Source organism: Zonotrichia albicollis, chromosome 28 (assembly GCF_047830755.1).
Source record: "Zonotrichia albicollis isolate bZonAlb1 chromosome 28, bZonAlb1.hap1, whole genome shotgun sequence".
Lineage (NCBI taxonomy): Eukaryota > Metazoa > Chordata > Aves > Passeriformes > Passerellidae > Zonotrichia > Zonotrichia albicollis.
Window position 1 is genome coordinate 6,094,399 of NC_133846.1, and position 18,764 is coordinate 6,113,162.

Sequence of the window (18,764 nt, forward strand, 5' to 3'; positions counted from 1 at the left end):
GGCGCCGCCCGCCCCCTCCGGCTGCGGGGCCGCTCCGGCTCCTCCCGGGTCCCCCCCGGCTCTCCGGGGGTGGGAGGAGGTCTCGCCGCCGCCGCCCCCCGGGGCGGTCCCGCCGCCGCCGCCGCCGGAGCCTCCGCCGCCCCCGCTGCCGCCGGGCGGGGCCGGAGCGGGACCGGGAGCCCCGGGATCGGAGCGGGAGCCCCGGTGCCGGTGCCGCTGCCCCGCCATGTCCAAGCTGCTGCCGGCGCAGGAGGCGGCGCGGATCTACCACACCAACTATGTGCGGAATGCGCGGGCCATGGGGGTGCTCTGGGCCGTCTTCACGCTCTGCTTCTCCATCCTGATGGTGGTGACCTTCATCCAGCCCTACTGGATCGGCGACAGCATCGACACGCCGCAGGCCGGCTACTTCGGCCTCTTCTCCTACTGCATCGGCAACGCGCTCACCGGTGAGCTCATCTGCAAGGGCAGCCCCCTGGACTTCGGCACCATCCCCTCCAGTGCCTTCAAAACTGCCATGTTCTTCGTAGGCGTCTCCACCTTCCTCATCATCGGCACCATCCTCTGCTTCAGCCTCTTCTTCTTCTGCAACGCGGCCACCGTGTACAAAGTGTGCGCCTGGATGCAGCTGGCGGCGGGTGAGCGGGGCCGGGGGATGCGCGGGGAGCGGGGGGATCCCGGGGGCCGCCCCTTCCCTTTCTGCCCCCGGCTCTGCTGGGGATGGGGGTTTGGCCAGGTAAGAGACCCCAGTGTCAGCTCCAGGCCATGTGCTCCCCTTTAGGGGTTACCACTGGGGAGTTTTTAGTAAAAAACTCCTTCCAGAGCAGCTGAGACGCAGCAGACTCACTGCATGTCGGGTGATGCTTCCCCAGGTGATGCTGCCAAAACTTGTGGCCCCAAACTTTGTTGCTCCAAACCTTGTGGCCCCAAACCTTGTGGCCCCAAAACTCGCTTCTCCCAGCGCCGCTGCTCCTGCTCAGCCGCAGGGAGGCTTCAGAGGATCAGTTTGAGAGCACCAAAGTTCCCCCCCAGGGCACAGAGCGCTCTCCGGTGTTTGGGATCCGGCAGGAACGGAGCGGGCAGACAGAGGTGATGCTTGCTGGCCCATTGTAGTAACTCCCTGAGCACGGGGAATAATGCAGAGGAGGATGGAACACGGGGAGGGGACCGACTGGCTGATTTGGTACCATCGCTGGCATTTTCTCCCTTTGCTGCTCCTCCCCGCGGCCCTCAAACCTTCCCCATCGCTCCCCAAGGCACCTGAGACACCTGTAACCCAACTCCTGGCTCAGCTGGAACCCGAGCCAGGGCTTTGGTGCTCCTGAATGATTGATGTGAGCCGGGGCCACAGCCCCCTGACACCCGTGGGAGGGGACACGGGGTTCCTTCAGTGCCCTGATAAAGAATCGAGCTCAAGCGAAGATTTAGATAAGAAGCTTGGGGCAGCTCAGCCTCCTGGGGAGCAGCAGCCAAGAGGCTTTGCTGTGGCAGTTGGGGTTTTTCCATTTTTTGTTGTTGCTCTGAATGGGGGAAGAGAAAGTTGTCACAGGCAGTTCTGCCACATGGACAGGTACTGCTGCATTTCAGGAATTATTTTACAGAGTGGGCAGGCTAAGACAGGATCAATTTCCTGGCCTTTGCTCTGAACCAGGGCACAATTTCACAGAAATTATTTTTTTCCCACTTCCCCCATTTCTCTGTTAGTTACAGGGAAGATTTATTCTGTATGCAGTTAACCAGCTGCTTTTCCATGAAGAGAAATCCTCTCTGCAGATAAGGAGCTGCCTGCTCACCTTGCTGCTGGCTTGTCCCCAAGCCAAGGGAAAAGAAAACATTGGCAAGGACAAGGCCACTGGCCCAGAAGGGGTTCTGGTTTCTGAGCACCTGGTGGCAGAGAAGGAGCACAGGTGTGGGACAAGGTGCGTTAAGGAGGCTGCAGATGTCCAGGAGGGGCAGGGACAAACATCTGCTTGTCCACCACAGTTTCTTGTGTGACAGGAATCGGGGACTGCCCCACATCTGCAGCAGTTACTTCCCACACAGGAATGGAGCATGTGAAGGGCTTTTGTTAATCATGTCCCAAAACCTTTCCTATTAACTCATCCCAAGCCTGGTCATTGTTCTTGTCCAGTAAATAAAATTTATCTGAGTGGGGGAAGCAGGCAGTGCTGAGATTCTGGGGCACGAGCTGCCCTTCAGCTGTACCCTACTGGCACAGCTGCCATGGCAAAGGTGAGCTGAGGTGCTGGGGACCCGTGGCCAGGCTGGAGCAGCTCCCAAGGCTGTGTGTGAGCTCTGAGCAGCCACAGGAGCTGCTGCTGGAACCAGCACAGCTGAACAAGCAGAATTAATCTGCCCACAAAGCTGCTGCTGACAGCAGCTCCACCTTAGCAAACCCTGGGCTGGAATCAGTGCAAGGTGCCAGGCCAGGGTTTGCTCACACACAGACTGAACCCATTGCAGTTCTGTTTGGAGATATTTCCTTGCAGTGCCACGGGCAGGGCTCTGTGCAGAGGGAGCAGAGATGTTGCCTGGGCAACGCTGGGACAGGAGATGCTGGTGCTGCTTGTCCTTGGCTGGGGGAAGGCAGCGCAGCAGATCCTGCTCCTCCTCCTCCCTGCCCAGCCCATGGGGATGAGCAACCCCAGTGCCTTCAAGGGACAAAGCTGTAGCCCCTGATGTGTTTGCAGTGTGATGTTTGCTCCTCCAGCTGCTCTCTCCACTTCAGTGTTGGTGCCCGGAAAATAGAATGCATCTTTGCAATTGGGGTGAGTATAAAAGCAAACCTGTAGTTGAAAGCTTATAAGGGGAATAACATGGTGAAAAAGTACATGTGGAATAGTAATTATACAGTTTTTATAAGGTTAGGAGGTCAGTGCACTTATCATCCACTGGCCAGTCAAAAGGTTAGTTGGTTAGGTAATAATTCCTGGGGCCCTGACCCTCTGGAAGCAGTCCAGGGGTTTCTTTTGCCCCACTTTTGTTGTGTCTGGTCCAGATTCTGGCTGGAAAATAGAACATTCTTTAAGTTAGTTCTCTTCTTGGAATAAGACTAAACAACATTTAGGAATGTGTTTATAAGGTTAGCTGACTATTCTTAAAGGTAGAGAAGAAAGATTAGAAAAATACTTGAAGCTACAGCTACAAGTATTCTCTATACAGCTATCTACAAAGCTCCAAATTTATATAAACCAAAAAAAAAGGTAAAAATCTTTGGCACCATCATCAGCTGAGGAGCTCAGTGTCCCCCTGTCCCTGCAGCTACGGGGCTGATGATTGGCTGCCTGATCTACCCCGACGGCTGGGACTCCGCCGAGGTGAGGAGAATGTGCGGGGACAAAACGGACAAGTACACGCTGGGCGCGTGCAGCGTGCGCTGGGCCTACATCCTGTGCATCATCGGCATCCTGGACGCCCTCATCCTCTCCTTCCTGGCCTTCGTGCTGGGCAACCGGCAGGACCACCTGCTGCCCGCGGACTTCAAAGTGGAGGAGAACGGTGGGTGTGCGGGATCGCTGCTGAACACAGAGTCAGCCCTGGGGCGGTGACCTGAGAGGCTGCCGGGAATAGAGACCAGACAGGGCTAAAGGAATAAAGGAGGAATTTTAATAAATATTTATTTAAATAATATTTTAATTATATTATTAATTATATTGGTCAATATAATTATTTAAAATAATTGTTATTTAATGTAATTATTTAATATAAATATTATTTAATATAGTAATCATACAGAGTTAAAGGAATAAAGTAGGATTTAAAATAAATATTTATTAAAATAATATTTTTATTATATTATTAATTATATTACTTAATATAATTATTATTTAATATAAAAATTATTTAATATAATAATCATACAGAGTTAAAGGAATAAAGTAGGATTTAAAATAAATATTTATTAAAATAATATTTTTATTCTATTATTAATTATAGTATTTAATATAAATATTATTTAATGTAATTATTTAATATAATTATTATTTAATATAGTAATCATACAGAGTTAAAGGAATAAAGTAGGATTCAAAATAAATATTTATTAAAATAATAGTTTAATTATATTATAAGTTAGAGTATTTAATATAATTGTTATTTAATATAATAATCATGCAGAGGTTAAAGAAATAAAGTAGGATTTAAAATAAATATTTATTAAAATAATATTTTAATTATATTATTAATTATAGTATTTAATATAAATATTATTTAATGTAATTATTTAATATAATTATTATTTAATATAGTAATCATACAGAGTTAAAGGAATAAAGTAGGATTCAAAATAAATATTTATTAAAATAATATTTTAAGTATATTATTAATTATATTACTTAATATAATTATTTAATATAAATATTATTTAATGTAATTATTTAATATTATTATTTAATATAGTAATCATACAGAGTTAAAGGAATAAAGCAGGATTTAAAATAAATATTCATTAAAATAATATTTAAATTATATTATTAATTATATTACTTAATATAGTTATTATTTAATATAATTATTATTTAATGTAATTATTTAATATTATTATTTAATATAGTAATCATACAGAGTTAAAGGAATAACATAGGTTTTAAAATAAATATTTATTAAAATAATATTTTAATTATATTATTAATTATAGTATTTAATATAAATATTATTCCATGTAATTATTTAATATAATTATTATTTAATATAAAAATTATTTAATATAATAATCATACAGAGTTAAAGGAATAAAGTAGGATTTTAAATAAATATTTATTAAAATAATATTTTAAGTATATTATTAATTATATTACTTAATATAATTATTATTTAATATAATTATTATTTAATGTAATTATTTAATATTATTATTTAATATAGTAATCATACAGAGTTAAAGGAATAAAGTAGGTTTTAAAATAAATATTTATTAAAATAATATTTTAATTATATTATTAATTATATTACTTAATGTAATTATTATTTAATATAATCATTATTTAATATAAAAATTATTTAACATAATAATCATATAGAGTTAAAGGAATAACGTAGGATTTAAAATAAATATTTATTAAAATAATATTTTAAGTATATTATTAATTATATTATTTAATATAATTATTATTTAATATAATTATTATTTAATGTAATTATTTAATATAATTATTATTTAATATAGTAATCATACAGAGTTAAAGGAATAAAGTAGGATTTAAAATAAATATTTACTAAAACAATATTTTAATTATATTATTAATTATATTACTTTAAAAAATTATTATTTAATTATTATTTAATATAAAAATTATTTAATATAATAATCATACAGAGTTAAAGGAATAAAGTAGGATTTAAAATAAATATTTATTAAAATAATATTTTAAGTATATTATTAATTATATTATTTAATATAATTATTATTTAATATAAATATTATTTAATGTAATTATTTAATATTATTATTTAATATAGTAGTAATCATACAGAGTTAAAGGAATAAAGTAGGATTTAAAATAAATATTTATTAAAATAATATTTTAAGTATATTATTAATTATATTACTTAATATAATTATTTAATAAAACTATTATTTAATATAATTATTATTTAATATAAAAATTATTTAATATAATAATCATACAGAGTTAAAGGAATAAAGTAGGATTTAAAATAAATATTTATTAAAATAATATTTTAAGTATATTATTAATTATAGTATTTAATATAAACATTATTTAATGTAATTATTTAATATAATTATTATTTAATATAAAAAATTATTTAATATAGTAATCATACAGAGTTAAAGGAATAAAGTAGGATTTAAAATAAATATTTATTAAAATAATATTTTAAGTATATTATTAATTATATTACTTAATATAATTATTATTTAATATAAATATTATTTAATGTAATTATTTAATATAATTATTATTTAATATAGTAGTAATCATACAGAGTTAAAGGAATAAAGTAGGATTTAAAATAAATATTTATTAAATAATATTTAAGTATATTATTAATTACATTACTTAATATAATTATTTAATATAAATATTATTTAATGTAATTACTTAATATTATTATTTAATATAGTAATCATACAGAGTTAAAGGAATAAAGTAGGATTTAAAATAAATATTTATTAAAATAATATTTTAATTATATTATTTATTATATTACGTAATGTAATTATTATTTAATATAATTATTATTTAATATAATTATTATTTAATGTAATTATTTAATATAATTATTATTTAATATAGTAATCATACAGAGTTAAAGGAATAAAGTAGAATTGAAAATAAATATTTATTAAAATAATATTTTAAGTTTATTATTAATTATATTACTTAATATAATTATTATTTAATATAAATATTATTTAATGTAATTAATATTATTATTTAATATAGAAATCATACAGAGTTAAAGGAATAAAGTAGGATTTAAAATAAATATTTATTAAAATAAAATTTAAGTATATTATTAATTATATTACTTAATATAATTATTATTTAATATAAATATTATTTAATGTATTTATTTAATATTATTATTTAATATAGTAATCATACAGAGTTAAAGGAATAAAGTAAGATTGGAAATAAATATTTATTAAAATAATATTTTAATTATATTATTAATTATATCACTTAATATAATTATTATTTAATATAATTATTATTTAATATAGAAATTATTTAATATAATAATCATACAGAGTTAAAGGAATAAAGTAGGATTTTAAATAAATATTTATTAAAATAATATTTTAAGTTTATTATTAATTATATTACTTAATATAATTATTATTTAATATAAATATTATTTAATGTAATTATTTAATATTATTATTTAATATAGTAATCATACAGAGTTAAAGGAATAAAGTAGGATTTAAAATAAATATTTATTAAAATAATATTTTAATTATATTATTAATTATAGTATTTCATATAAATATTATTTAATGAAATTATTTAATATAATTATTATTTAATATAGTAATCATACAGAGATAAAGGAATAAAGTAGGATTTAAAATAAATATTTATTAAAATAATATTTTAATTATATTATTTATTATATTACTTAATGTAATTATTATTTAATGTAATTATTATTTAATATAATTATTATTTAATGTAATTATTTAATATAATTATTATTTAATATAGTAATTATACAGAGTTAAAGGAATAAAGTAGGATTTAAAATATTTATTAAAATAATATTTTAATTATATTATTAATTTTATTACTTAATATAATTATTATTTAATATAATTATTATTTAATACAAAAATTATTTAATATAATAATCATACAGAGTTAAAGGAATAACGTAGGTTTTAAAAAATAAATATTTATTAAAATAATATTTTAAGTATATTATTAATTATATTACTTAATATAATTATTAATGTAATTATTTAATATATTTATTATTTAATATAGTAATACAGAGATAAAGGAATAAAGTAGGATTTAAAATAAATATTTATTAAAATAATATTTTAATTATAAGTTATAGTATTTAATATAATTATTATTTAATATAATAATCATGCAGAGGTTAAAGAAATAAAGTAGGATTTAAAATAAATATTTATTAAAATATTTTAATTATATTATTAGTTATAATATTTGATATAATTATTATTTCATATTATTATTTAATATAATTCTTTAATTTTATTATATTATCAGTATTATTTATTAAAATAATATTTTAATAAGAGGAAATTTAATAAATATAAATAGGCCTTCAAAGGCTGCCCCTTGGGCAGTACCAGAGCCCGGCTGTGCCCCACCCAAGCTGCACTCAGAGTTCTCACTTGGATCAGTTCTGGTCCATCTCCATGCTGGGCTTCATTGTCCACTTCCAGCCCCGGTTCTGCAGTCCCATCTTTCTCCATTCCCTGTTGTTTGCTGCAGGAGTGTCCTTGGTCCTGGGGCTGGAAAAGGATTATTTTGTGTGACTGAGCTGTGAGGAGAACCTGCTAATGCTTGATATGAAATTCAGAGTTAAACAGCAATGCAGTGCAGAATCTGGAAAATACGAAAGCTCAGCCTTAAGGCATCGAGGTCACGGCTGCTGCTTGGGCGGCTCCATCCCTGCACAGTCACTGCTCCAGCAGCACAAAACTGATGGAGAACAAGGCAGGAGCCCAAATCCACCCAGATTACATTTCCCAGGCCTCGGGGGCTTTCTTCTCATTTTAAACATCTTCCTTTTTGAAAACAAACCTGCAAAACAGACTCATCCTTGCAGTTTTACACACTAACTCTGCAATTCTCTTTTTGTTTTACAGAAGAGGGAAATGACTGACAGAGCTGATCACCATGTAAGTGATAACCCACACAGATTTTTAATATTCCCAGCATCCACCATGTCACTGTTTTATTCTGATTACCAAAGCATTGACAGCTGATTTTGGTGCTGGAGTCACATTGGTTTTATTTGTGCTTAAAGAAGAAATTATCTTTGCTTTGCCTCCCAAAACTGGGAAAGCACAAACCATTGCCAAGTGCAAAATAAAAGAAGCACAAAATTTGAAGTCAAACTACATTTCCCAACAGCTGCCCTACTCTTTCTGTTCCCAGGGACATCCAGAGCTCTTCTTCCATCAGCCCTTTTCTTTGAAGGGACTCTTCTAGGAAGCTTAAACTTACCAAATTCTGTGGATTTTCTGCAGCTGTTTTCTTCACCCATGGGGCTGCTCTTGGCTCACAGCTCTTGTGGAGCTTATTTGGTGAAAAGAGCCCAAAATGGACATTATGAGTTTTTCTGAGTCCATCAGCAAGAGGGACAAGAGGGCAAGGATGGCAATTTGCTGCTTTTTGGGGGGTTTGTACACATTCTTTCAAGGAAATTATTTATCAATAAAAAAACCAACAAAAATAATACCAAACCACCAAAATATCAGTGTTTTGGGTTTTGTGCTTTTCTCCTGAGGGCAGAGGAAACCCTCTGTATTTTAGAATGGAAAAATTCCAGCAGTTCTATTTTTTACTCTTCTCCCCTTTTTAAAATGGATCACAACACCAGCAACAAAATCTATCTCATTCTGGAAATCAAAGCTGAATGTTCACCAGTGAAGCAAATTCCATCCCTAAGCCCCTGACTCAGAACAGAATTACAAGGGGAATGTATGAAAACCAGGGCTCAGTTATTAAATAATCTGTTTATTGCAGGGCTTTCACAAAGGAGAAAACAAAAAAAAAAGACAAAGCACCCAAGTAGAAAGAATAAAAATGTATTTTCCTTCAGGTTTTAGACTGACACAAGTACAAATCCTTTAGTGTGAGCATATCACAGCAATTTGGAAATGAACAGACCCCAAGTGAACGAGCAGAGAGTACAAGACTGAATCATGAAATCATGATTTCTGCAGGGCTTCCACTCACTGGCTTGGCTATCGTGGTAAAAACCCCTCATCCAGTCAGGGCTGGCAAGGGAAGGGAAGGAAGGATGGGCAGGGGCTTTCAAGAGTCAAAGAGTGCAGACCCCTGTGGGAAATGTTCCTTCATCAGCCAGGCTCGAGCAGGCACGGCTGGGTGAGCTTTCAGCACCACAGGAATTGTTTGCCCTGCCAAAGTTATCTTCAGTCAGCTGGAACCCACCACTGCCTGCAGTGCTCCTGTAACAGATACAGAAGTGACCCACAACTGGAAAATGCCAGATAAAAGGGAAAAAAAAAAAAAAAACAAAGGAAAAGGTTAACTCAGCAGTTTAAAACACTTTTTGGTATGTTACCTGTCTTTTTTTTATTATATGCATAGAGAACCTGATCTACCACTAAAGGAACATGCAGCATGATTTGCATAAATAAGCCAAATCAGGCTCTGAACTGGAGAAACTGTTCAAGTGGATTAAACGACCTGGTTTGTGAGTGAATGATCCTCATGAACCACAGTTCCCAAACACACACACACACAAGTGACACAGAACAGTGGTCCTGGCAGCTCTGGCAATGGAAATGGTCTTGGATAGCATCTGCATGGTCTCCAGCAACCTCCACCCTCTGCAAGCCACCACAAATCCACAAATCCACAAATCCAAAGCCTCTTTTGCTTGGTCCAGAGCGAGGAAGTGACTCTGAAGTCTCAATGCTGCCAAATCTTGCTTAGACAAGAGTGGGATGCACTGAACTCTGTAACAGGATGGGCAGGTCTAGAAGAAGCCATCACAAAACTATTAAATGCCACAGTCATTTAACTTCTAATTAAAATTAATCCATTTAACCCATTATATCCAAACCCCCTCTGAGAAGTTTACATAGAAACCCCATAGACCATTTCTTACTCGGGGTAACTCTAGAAACAGCTTCTAATCCAGCATCTATGTGGAAAAGTCACTTCTCTTCCACTTCTGCTAGCTCTCTTCTTGTGCTAAAGGCCCAGAAAATAAAAGGCACTCCCATCCTGGGAAGTTATTTCTGAAGGCCTGCACCTGAAGCAAATTAAAAGAAATCTTTCCACTGGAATTTCAAGTGTTGATTTTCAAAGTGCAGGGCTGCAGCATGGCTGTGATACAGGCACTGCATCCCTTCCCTTGGGGAAAAAAAAAAGTGAATGGTCAAAAATGAAAAGTCAGAGCAGACTGCATCAGTGAAAGCCAATCTCTCATGAATACCACCTCAAGCAAGGCAAAAAAAGTGCCAGTAAGGGATAGAAACCCCCAAAAATGTATGGCTCACTATAATTAAGAGTTGAGAGGTGCCTGCAATGAGGCTCTCTCTGCAGGCTGAGGGTTGTGCGTTGAGTCAGCTCCAGCTGCTGCTGATTTCGCTGTCACCTTTTAGTCCCAGGTGTTGGAGTAGAAAACATCACCAAATCCAGAAACTATTCCGACTATCAAGGGCACTGGGGAGGAGAAAATGTAAATGAACAGGGCACTTTGGAGGGAGAAATAAAGCATACTAAAACCTAGGTTTAAAAAGCTCTTCCAAAAGCAGCTAGGACTAAATAAACGTTTCTGAGTGGAAAGCAAAGAACACAGAATACAGCAGACACCTAGAGAGTGATGGAGGAATTCAAGGTCTTTGCTCTACCAAGGATCTGGCAGCACCTTGATGCCAACTGTTACTTCTCACCCCATCAGTAGCTACTGATCAACAGTGGGAAAATTGACTCCTGAGTCAGTGAGATCTTCATGGGAGGGAGGGAGGAAGGGAGGAAGGGCGGAAGGAAGGAAGGAAGTGGCGGAAGGAAGTGGCGGAAGGAAGGAAGGAAGTGGCGGAAGGAAGGAAGGAAGTGGCGGAAGGAAGGAAGGAAGGAAGTGGCGGAAGGAAGGAAGGAAGGAAGGAAGGAAGGAAGGAAGGAAGGAAGGAAGGAAGGAAGGAAGGAAGGAAGGAAGGAAGGAAGGAAGGAAGGAAGGAAGGAAGGAAGGAAGGAGAGTTGGAATTTAGCTAAGGGAGATATCTGAGCAGGGTGAGCTCACATCTGTCACACACGGTGCTTTACAGTGAGGAGACTGAGGAAAAATCTCTCATTCTAGTCAAATAGTCTTTGGTGAAGCCCAACCAAGGCAAAAACACAGATGATGCCCACTGGCTGAGGAGAGTCCCCATTAAGTCACACAAACAAACTCAGCAGAACAGGTTTAGATTTATCTAAAATCTTGGAAGCCTTGAAGGAAGAACTCCACACTGAAAGTGAACAAGGAGAAAAATGGATCTGGGAAAGGGCAGCTGGGTGTGTAGGCTATGCTGTAAACCAGAGTTTAACGTTGTGGCATTGCTTGGAAGCTTCTAGGAGTTAAGCCAGGGGTGCCTGAGACATTCTGCTGCTGTAGCTCGTTTCTCTGGGATCAGCTCCAGCATAGGGAGTAAGAAGTCTGTGAATCCAGCTGCCTCATCTTGGGCCCAATCGTATTTTTCCACCAGCACTTCAAAAAGGCCCCAGGGCTTCAGTTTGGTGATGTGCTTCAGATCACCTGAAAACCCAAGACAAATGGCTTAAGTGTAAGATACAGGAACAGAGCAGCTCAGTAAAACAGCCAAACGTGACAGGGTGAGCTCAGGGACTGCTCTAAGGAGATACACACTGCTCGAGATGCTGAAGGGAAAAGTCAATTATATTAAACCCCCTTTTCTATGTGCTTTGGAAGCCTGTTGTAGAAATGCACTTCCTCAAAGGGCTCTTTTTTCACCTCCTGCTATTTCATATCCCCTATCAGCAAATATTAACTCCATTAAATCCCCAATTATGCTGCTTGACATGACAGATAAACTGTGCACTGACTCTGGGGTACATGCAATGCCTGGAGCCTGTGTGAGAAAGCAACACACTGCTAATAAAGAAGGCCTTGTTTTTATAAACAAGAGTTATTAAACTAGGTCAAAACCTAATTTTTTTGACTCAGTGCATTTCTGGGGTACTCAGGACTTGAGGATAATGTTCTGTGCTCTGAGCAACACGGCTCATGAGGCCAGGCACTACTTAAGGTGCCTTACATTCAGCTGCAGGTTTACTGATAAAGCATTTCATAAAACAAAGGAAAGACCCAAAGATGCCATCTTTGCTGGCATCTATTTCTAACAGGCGTTTCCAGCAAGACACTCCTGTGTATTTGGGCAAGGGATGAGGGGATAATGTGATATTTGCTTTGTTTCCTTTTACCTTTTTTGGTGAAAAACTCCTTGGAATATTTTCCTGCCAAAATGAGCTTGCGAGGTATTTTCCCCAGAAGTTCTATGATCAATGCAATGTGATCTGCATGTGAAAAATAAAAAAAAAAAAACAAAAAGACAATGAGATTCATCCACACAAAACCTCTCTATGCTAGTTGGGATATAAGGATATCTCTGTATGCTGGGATATAAGGATAAAGACACTACCCTTTAAAAATTACTTTGGAGATCCACCTGAAACCAGTTTACACAAGCAACAACAAAGACAAGGAGCAAGGGGAAAATAAATATGGGCAATGTGAGGTACAATCAGTTTGAGACACAATGTAGAGAATCCAGCAGCAAGAGGAATGCAAAACACCAGAGCAAGAGCATGGAGTTCATTGCAGTGTTTTACTGCAGAAGCTTGAGCACAGCTGCTGCTCATTTGGGTAAATAATCTTTTTGCAAGGAGCTTTTGCATTGCTGATTTGTAAGGCAAGGCTCACTTTGAAGAGGCAACCATTGGATTTCAAGTCCCTGTTTAAAAAGGAAAAACTGAGCCAAACAAACCTTCATCTCGTGAGTAATCTTCCCCAGAGTGAGGCTCGAACAGATAGTCCCCTGTTGCCAACTCAAAGGCCTAAACAAACAGAAATAAGCACATTAAATCACTTCAAAACACTCCAAGATGTGCTGCAGGTTGACTCTGCAAATCTCTGTGGGCCAGAAGCAAAGCAGTGGGAAAGAATACCCTGCAAAACTACAGTAAAGAGCTATAATCCTAAATATTCCATCACAGCCTGAACTGGGCAGTGACCTTGCAATGCTTCAAAACTGCATTAAAAGCATCACAGGCACACCTGAGATGAATTTTGGGTGCAGTTAACCACAAAGTTAAGGTATTTCACATGCTCAGCCTTTCCTCTTCAGAGTTTTGCAAAAATAACACCATGTCCAAACTATAGTTTCTGGGGTTGGTTATTTTGTTTTGTTTTGCTTGGGGTTTTTGGGATTGTTCCCTCTCCCCAGTTTTCCCATGCTTTTCAAACAGTTAATCTCTGAACATCTGTCTGCAGAGATGAAAACACATTTTAAATGAGAAAAACATCTGCACTCATCTCAACTCAGCACTCCTAAATTCTGTAACACATTCACCCCTCATGTGTTCACCTGTACTCAGAGCTGACCTTCAGCACAACTGAACTTGTACCACCCCTGACCTTCTGTATTCTCAATTTTCTTTAAGAGCTGCTGGTGCCAAACAGTGGCATCAGGCACACTGTGCAATTCTGGCCACATGCTCTGCACAGAAAACATCACCCTTCTGCATTTTCTTTTACCTCATTCATCTAAACCCCAGCTTGTTTGCCAAGACAGCAAAAATGTCTATTTTTCCAAGCTTAAATTATAAAACCCAAGCTTTGATTTGTAGAAGAGACAGAGTGGGGACACTGAAAAGACACAAGCAGTAACTGGCTTGACTGATTTTTTCATTGTCATACTCTGCATTTGGCAGCTGTTAAAGGAACAAAGGAACAGCTTCTTCCTCATCTCAGCATTACTCAGACTAAACATCAATTCCAAACCTGCAGAGGATAATTAAAATTAGAAATGCTACTGAAAGCACTGTGAAACAGTGCTAGATGCAGCAGAAAGGCTTTTTTTTTTTTTAATATAAAAAGACATTGTGTTCAGAATTGCCTGGTTGTCCTGTTTTTCCAGAAAGCATGATGGCAAACTACAATCATATTTGAAATCTGCTGATGCTGGACAACAAAACCTTCAAAAGGAAAGCCACATGTGGAGAAAAAAAAGATAAATTTACAAAACAACTGTGATGTGGAAACCTATTATTCAACAAGTGTGGAAGGTGGCTGAACACTCGTAAGGGATTTTGGCCAGTGGCCCAGCAGCTCAGGGCAGAGCAGGACTCACCATGCAGGCTGTGCTCCAGATGTCTGCAGGGGTGTTGTACCCCGACCCTATCAGCACCTCCAGCGACCTGTACTGCCTGGTCTGGATGTCCTCAGTGAAATGCTTGTGCTAAAGACAAGAAATGTTTGATTAACAGCTCAACACTGCTTAGAAGAGGAGAATCAACAAGCTGCAAGGCTGGAGTGGATCAAAGCTCATTGCTATTACATTTCAGCTGATTTTACATCCTATTTCCTTATATTCTGTAAGTGCTGTTAAGATGCTGTACATTCCTCCTCCAAGGGGAACAGTCCAGCAATTCAGAGGAAAGCAAGCCACAAAAGCAGAATAAAGGAAGATTCTGCAGCATCTCCTACCCAGCCCTGGCAGACAGGCCATGGTGCTGCCACCTTAAAGCAGAGAAGGTGAGAAATCACCTTGCCAGGCACTGCAAGCCTGACTGCCATTCTGAGCTCACACTCATCTCTCCCAACAGACCTGAAGTGATTTGCCATTTTAGAAGCCAAGTAAAAAGAGATATTTCTTCTGTTTGAAATATCAAACATTTGAAAGCAGCACAGCACAACCATCAAAGAATAAAACTTGGGAGTTTTACTGTGTGAATCTCTTTCATGTGCAATGGTCTGACAAGCTCCAGAACCAGCACATCAGAGCAATTGTTTGCAACTTTTTAGGCTCTTCTGGAGACTGAGAAACTCCTTCAGCAGTTCCACACAGCAGATTTCTACATTCTGTGTGTGACACAGCTCACAGCCCTGTAAGAAGTAACCAAATGCCAGTGAGGCACCCAGAGCATGGCCTGAAATCTTGTGTTTAGAGGATCATTTCTTCATTTGTGTCCCTGCTTCCCTTCTTTTTTCCCTGTCATAGTTTCAAACTGTCACTGTTTTCACAGCCAGCTCTAAGGATGTGTTTTACAGATTATTTTCCATCTTGGCAAAGCGACTGAATCTGCAGCTTTAAAAAGTCCATGTGAAAAGACCAAACTTACCACCCAGCAGGCATTTCCTAGGTCAGCTATCTTCACTTTGAGCTTATCTGCATTCTTGGGCTCAAGGGGATTAAGAAGGAAATTCCCAGCAGCTGATTTTCCTAGAGGCAATGTGTACAACAGCTGATTAAAGCTCCATAGGCAGTGCCACCATCTGTCACCCAAATCCCACCAAGCTCTCCCCAGCCAGGAAGTTTTCCTGATGGATCAGAGCTGTTCCCTCCCTGATGCCTGGGTAGAAAATGAGCATCACTCTGCTCTATCAACAACATCATTAAGGCCCAACTGGTGTCATTAAGCAGAAGGATAAATGAGCATATGCAACACTGACTATTTCCCAGCACAGTCTGTCTATATTTAAAAAAAATCAAAAACTTGTTGAAATAAGGGCACTGCCAAAAACAAAACAAACCTCACAACCCCCCTTAAGCCTTCCTAAATTTTTGAAGGAAGGTCCCCAAGTTACAGCATCTTTCTGACATACCCTTCACTCACTGCTGCAACACAATTACAAGAGCTAAAGGAAATACTGGGAAAATGGAGTGACACAATGGAGAACAAAAGTATTAAGTCACTAAATGGCATCCAGTTGCACCTCTGAACCAAAAATTTGGGAGAGTTTGAAGCTGTAAATTTGGGAGAGGGCTGTGAGAAGCAAAAGATGTCAGTAACCTAGCAGAGGCATTCAGCAAAGTGCAGTTCAAGTTTCAAAATCCAAATTTCTCTTGTTACTTTTCATCCATGTAACTTCCCTAGTGGTACTGTGGGCAAGAAAATGCTAGAATACTTTTTCTTAGTAAGTACAAATGGTAGTTTTACCCTCCTTCTCCAAGCAGATATTTATCACCTGGCAAGGACACAAAGATGCAAAAATGGACAGTTTTACCAGTTCATATTTTTAACACATACACCCACCTGGAATGTGTTTAAATTGCTGTACACTATTTCATGCCTTATTTTCTCCTAAGCTTACAAGACACAATTTTTTCACTCCAAAGAAAATCGTATTTAAATAAAAGCATTGAAGAAATTTGGTTTCTTTCCCAACACTGTATAAGCTTTGTTTTTAAATGGGAAAACATTTACCTTTCTTGAGTAACAGAGAGAGGTTACCTTTGCTCCATGTTAGGAACCAAACTGTCAGAACACACTGATCAAACCTATCCTTAATTTAACAGCAAGTGACAATCTGTAAGCTTAATGAAAATCATATAAGCAGCACCTGATTCAAAGGAGGAAATGTTCCTGCACTGAAAACCAAAGGCATAGGTGTTTTTAAAAAGTAGGAATCTTTAAGCAATCAAAGTCAAAACAGGCACAGCTACAACCAGCACCTACAAACAGCAAACAATTTGGAGTATGATTGTCAGGTTAATTACTCCTGGCTGGAAAACTCTCAAATGGATGGTTCCGATCACTTCAGCCTACAAAATTCACATTTTTGTTCAAATGATGAAGTGTTGAAGTCTCCCACATCAAGGAGCCCTTTCTTACAAGGTCCCTCCTATACCTTTGTTGTCTGTGGGGCTGTTAGCCTCATTCTCATCCTCTGAAGGGATCTCTGTCCTGATGCTTTCCTGATGAAAATTGTTGATGCCCTGCTCGCTCAGTGCCTGCTCCTGGCTGGGCACGGGCTGGCACACCATGGAATCCTCTGGAGCCAAGGGCACAAACAAGTCCAACACTGCTTCCTGGGGCCCGAGCTCTGAGTCATTGTTGTGCTGGGCGTAATTGGAGCTGTGCAAGTTGTCAGGGAGCTGGGTGCCAGGGGCATTGGCAGGGGCGTTGGCAGGGGCATTGGCGTTGTGCAGGTCGTCCTCGAGGCGCACGCAGCCCTCGTTCCCACAGTCTGTCAGCTCTGTCATGGCCATCACCCCGTTGCAGTTGATTTCTGCAGCCTCTTTTTGCACGGTGCTCTCCATGAGATTGGATCCCTCCTGTCCAAGGGTTTCTGCTGCAAGAGGGGAAGATGAGAATGTAGCAGAATATGTCTTAATGAAAAGCTGGAAGGTGTTCAAGGGCAGCCTGAGAGGGCAGGAGTTCTGCAAATGGGAGTTCTGCAAATGGGAGTTCTGCAAATGGGAGTTCTGCAAATGGGAGTTCTGCAAATGGAATTGAACACAGCCATTCCCTCAGACTGGAACAGGAGATTTCCCAGGTGAAATGACAACAGCCACCTCTGCTAAAGGTACAACACCCTCCCCACATCCGTGAGACAACACTGTCCATGCCATGCTGGCAGTGCTTTAGGTGCATACCTGGCTTTTTGCTGATGCTTTCCTCTGATGGGCTGACTTTTATGAGCATTTCCACAGGAGTCTGAGCTTCCTCCTCCTCTTCAGGCTGTGTCTGCTCAGGGTTTGCTTCCTTCTCCATTTCCTCTATCTCTTGCATTCGCTTCTCCAACAACTCAGCCTGTCTTTTCTGCTTCTTTTTCAACTTCTTTTTCTTATTCTTTGACATTTTGTCAGCCTACGCAGAAGTAAGTAGAGAAATTTGACTTAACATTTTATACTTCAATAAATTTAAAATGCACCAAGGTTTAATTTATCTTAGAGCTGAGGAAACAGTCTCTGATGAAAATGCTGGAGACAGCTCCTCTCCCAGATAAAAAGCAGCTATTCTGGGTTTTGAACTACTTGTGTATAGCTCTTACCAGTGCATTTTTGCCCTGACCTGAAAAAACAACATTATTCTCCAAGTGAGGGAAATCTCAGACTCCACAGAACAGTCACTTTCCCAACAGAGCTTGAGATCACCACAAGAACTCCTTGTTCTGGTGAATGAACTAAATAAATGAACTAACACCATTTACCAGCATTGAAGCTGATGCCTATGCCAAACACAAATCACATTTTTTCCTTCTGATATGAGACTGGTCTCTCTTAATGCTGACTGGATTATGAAACAGTGCAGGAGATACTATCAGAGGATGCATACTTACAGGTGAAAGATATTACACTTACTGGTTTAGGCTGTGGTGCAGTGCTCACTGAAAGGCAAAGGAAAATCAGTAAATCAGAATGGGAAAGGAAGATCAGTAAATCAGAATGACTACACTCAAAAACTGCAACTGCATTCTGATGTTAAGGTGCATTTTTCCTATGTGATCTGATAACATTTTAATGATATCAGCAAATGTGATTTTGAAGGCTCATTTCTCTACAAAAACACAACAATAAAAAAAATGATAAAAACATCAAATGAGCAAATGCATAATTCAAG

At 38.2% G+C, this 18,764-nt stretch overlaps 2 protein-coding genes across 6 annotated transcripts in view; one reads left to right on the top strand and one right to left on the bottom strand.

The window, feature by feature from the left end:
• On the top strand, positions 1 to 16,134 carry LHFPL5 (LHFPL tetraspan subfamily member 5). Of its 3 annotated transcripts, XM_074528011.1 has the most exons (5): positions 2 to 449; positions 531 to 638; positions 3,262 to 3,498; positions 8,309 to 8,341; positions 8,601 to 8,898. In XM_074528011.1, the coding sequence occupies exons 1-4, from the start codon at positions 227 to 229 to the stop codon at positions 8,323 to 8,325; spliced, it is 585 nt and encodes a 194-aa protein (XP_074384112.1). In that variant the 5' UTR covers positions 2 to 226; the 3' UTR covers positions 8,326 to 8,341; positions 8,601 to 8,898. The 3 variants fall into 3 exon arrangements, with proteins under 3 accessions (XP_074384111.1, XP_074384112.1, XP_074384110.1); XM_074528010.1 differs by lacking the exon at positions 8,601 to 8,898 and adding an exon at positions 14,336 to 16,134 and having other exon boundaries at positions 1 to 638; XM_074528009.1 differs by having other exon boundaries at positions 2 to 638.
• SRPK1 (SRSF protein kinase 1) overlaps positions 9,238 to 18,764 on the bottom strand; it is a 22,901-nt gene continuing 13,374 nt past the window's right edge. For 2 of the 3 annotated variants that reach the window (XM_074528003.1, XM_074528001.1), the window contains 8 exons: positions 18,506 to 18,531; positions 17,798 to 18,011; positions 17,050 to 17,493; positions 15,540 to 15,640; positions 14,549 to 14,656; positions 13,184 to 13,253; positions 12,621 to 12,713; positions 9,238 to 11,934 (listed from right to left, as the gene is read on the bottom strand). In XM_074528003.1, the coding sequence (XP_074384104.1) occupies positions 11,750 to 11,934; positions 12,621 to 12,713; positions 13,184 to 13,253; positions 14,549 to 14,656; positions 15,540 to 15,640; positions 17,050 to 17,493; positions 17,798 to 18,011; positions 18,506 to 18,531 (1,241 nt within the window). In that variant the 3' untranslated portion in view covers positions 9,238 to 11,749. The remainder of the gene's footprint in view (positions 11,935 to 12,620; positions 12,714 to 13,183; positions 13,254 to 14,548; positions 14,657 to 15,539; positions 15,641 to 17,049; positions 17,494 to 17,797; positions 18,012 to 18,505; positions 18,532 to 18,764) is intronic. The other variant, XM_074528002.1, reaches the window with a different exon arrangement.

Excerpts from the sequence above, each read along its gene's own strand:
- LHFPL5 (XM_074528010.1), top strand. The coding sequence starts at position 227 with ATGTCCAAGCTGCTGCCGGCGCAGGAGGCGGCGCGGATCTACCACACC. Across the intron at positions 639-3,261 it reads CTGGATGCAGCTGGCGGCGG|CTACGGGGCTGATGATTGGC; the intron begins GTGAGCGGGGCC and ends CTGTCCCTGCAG.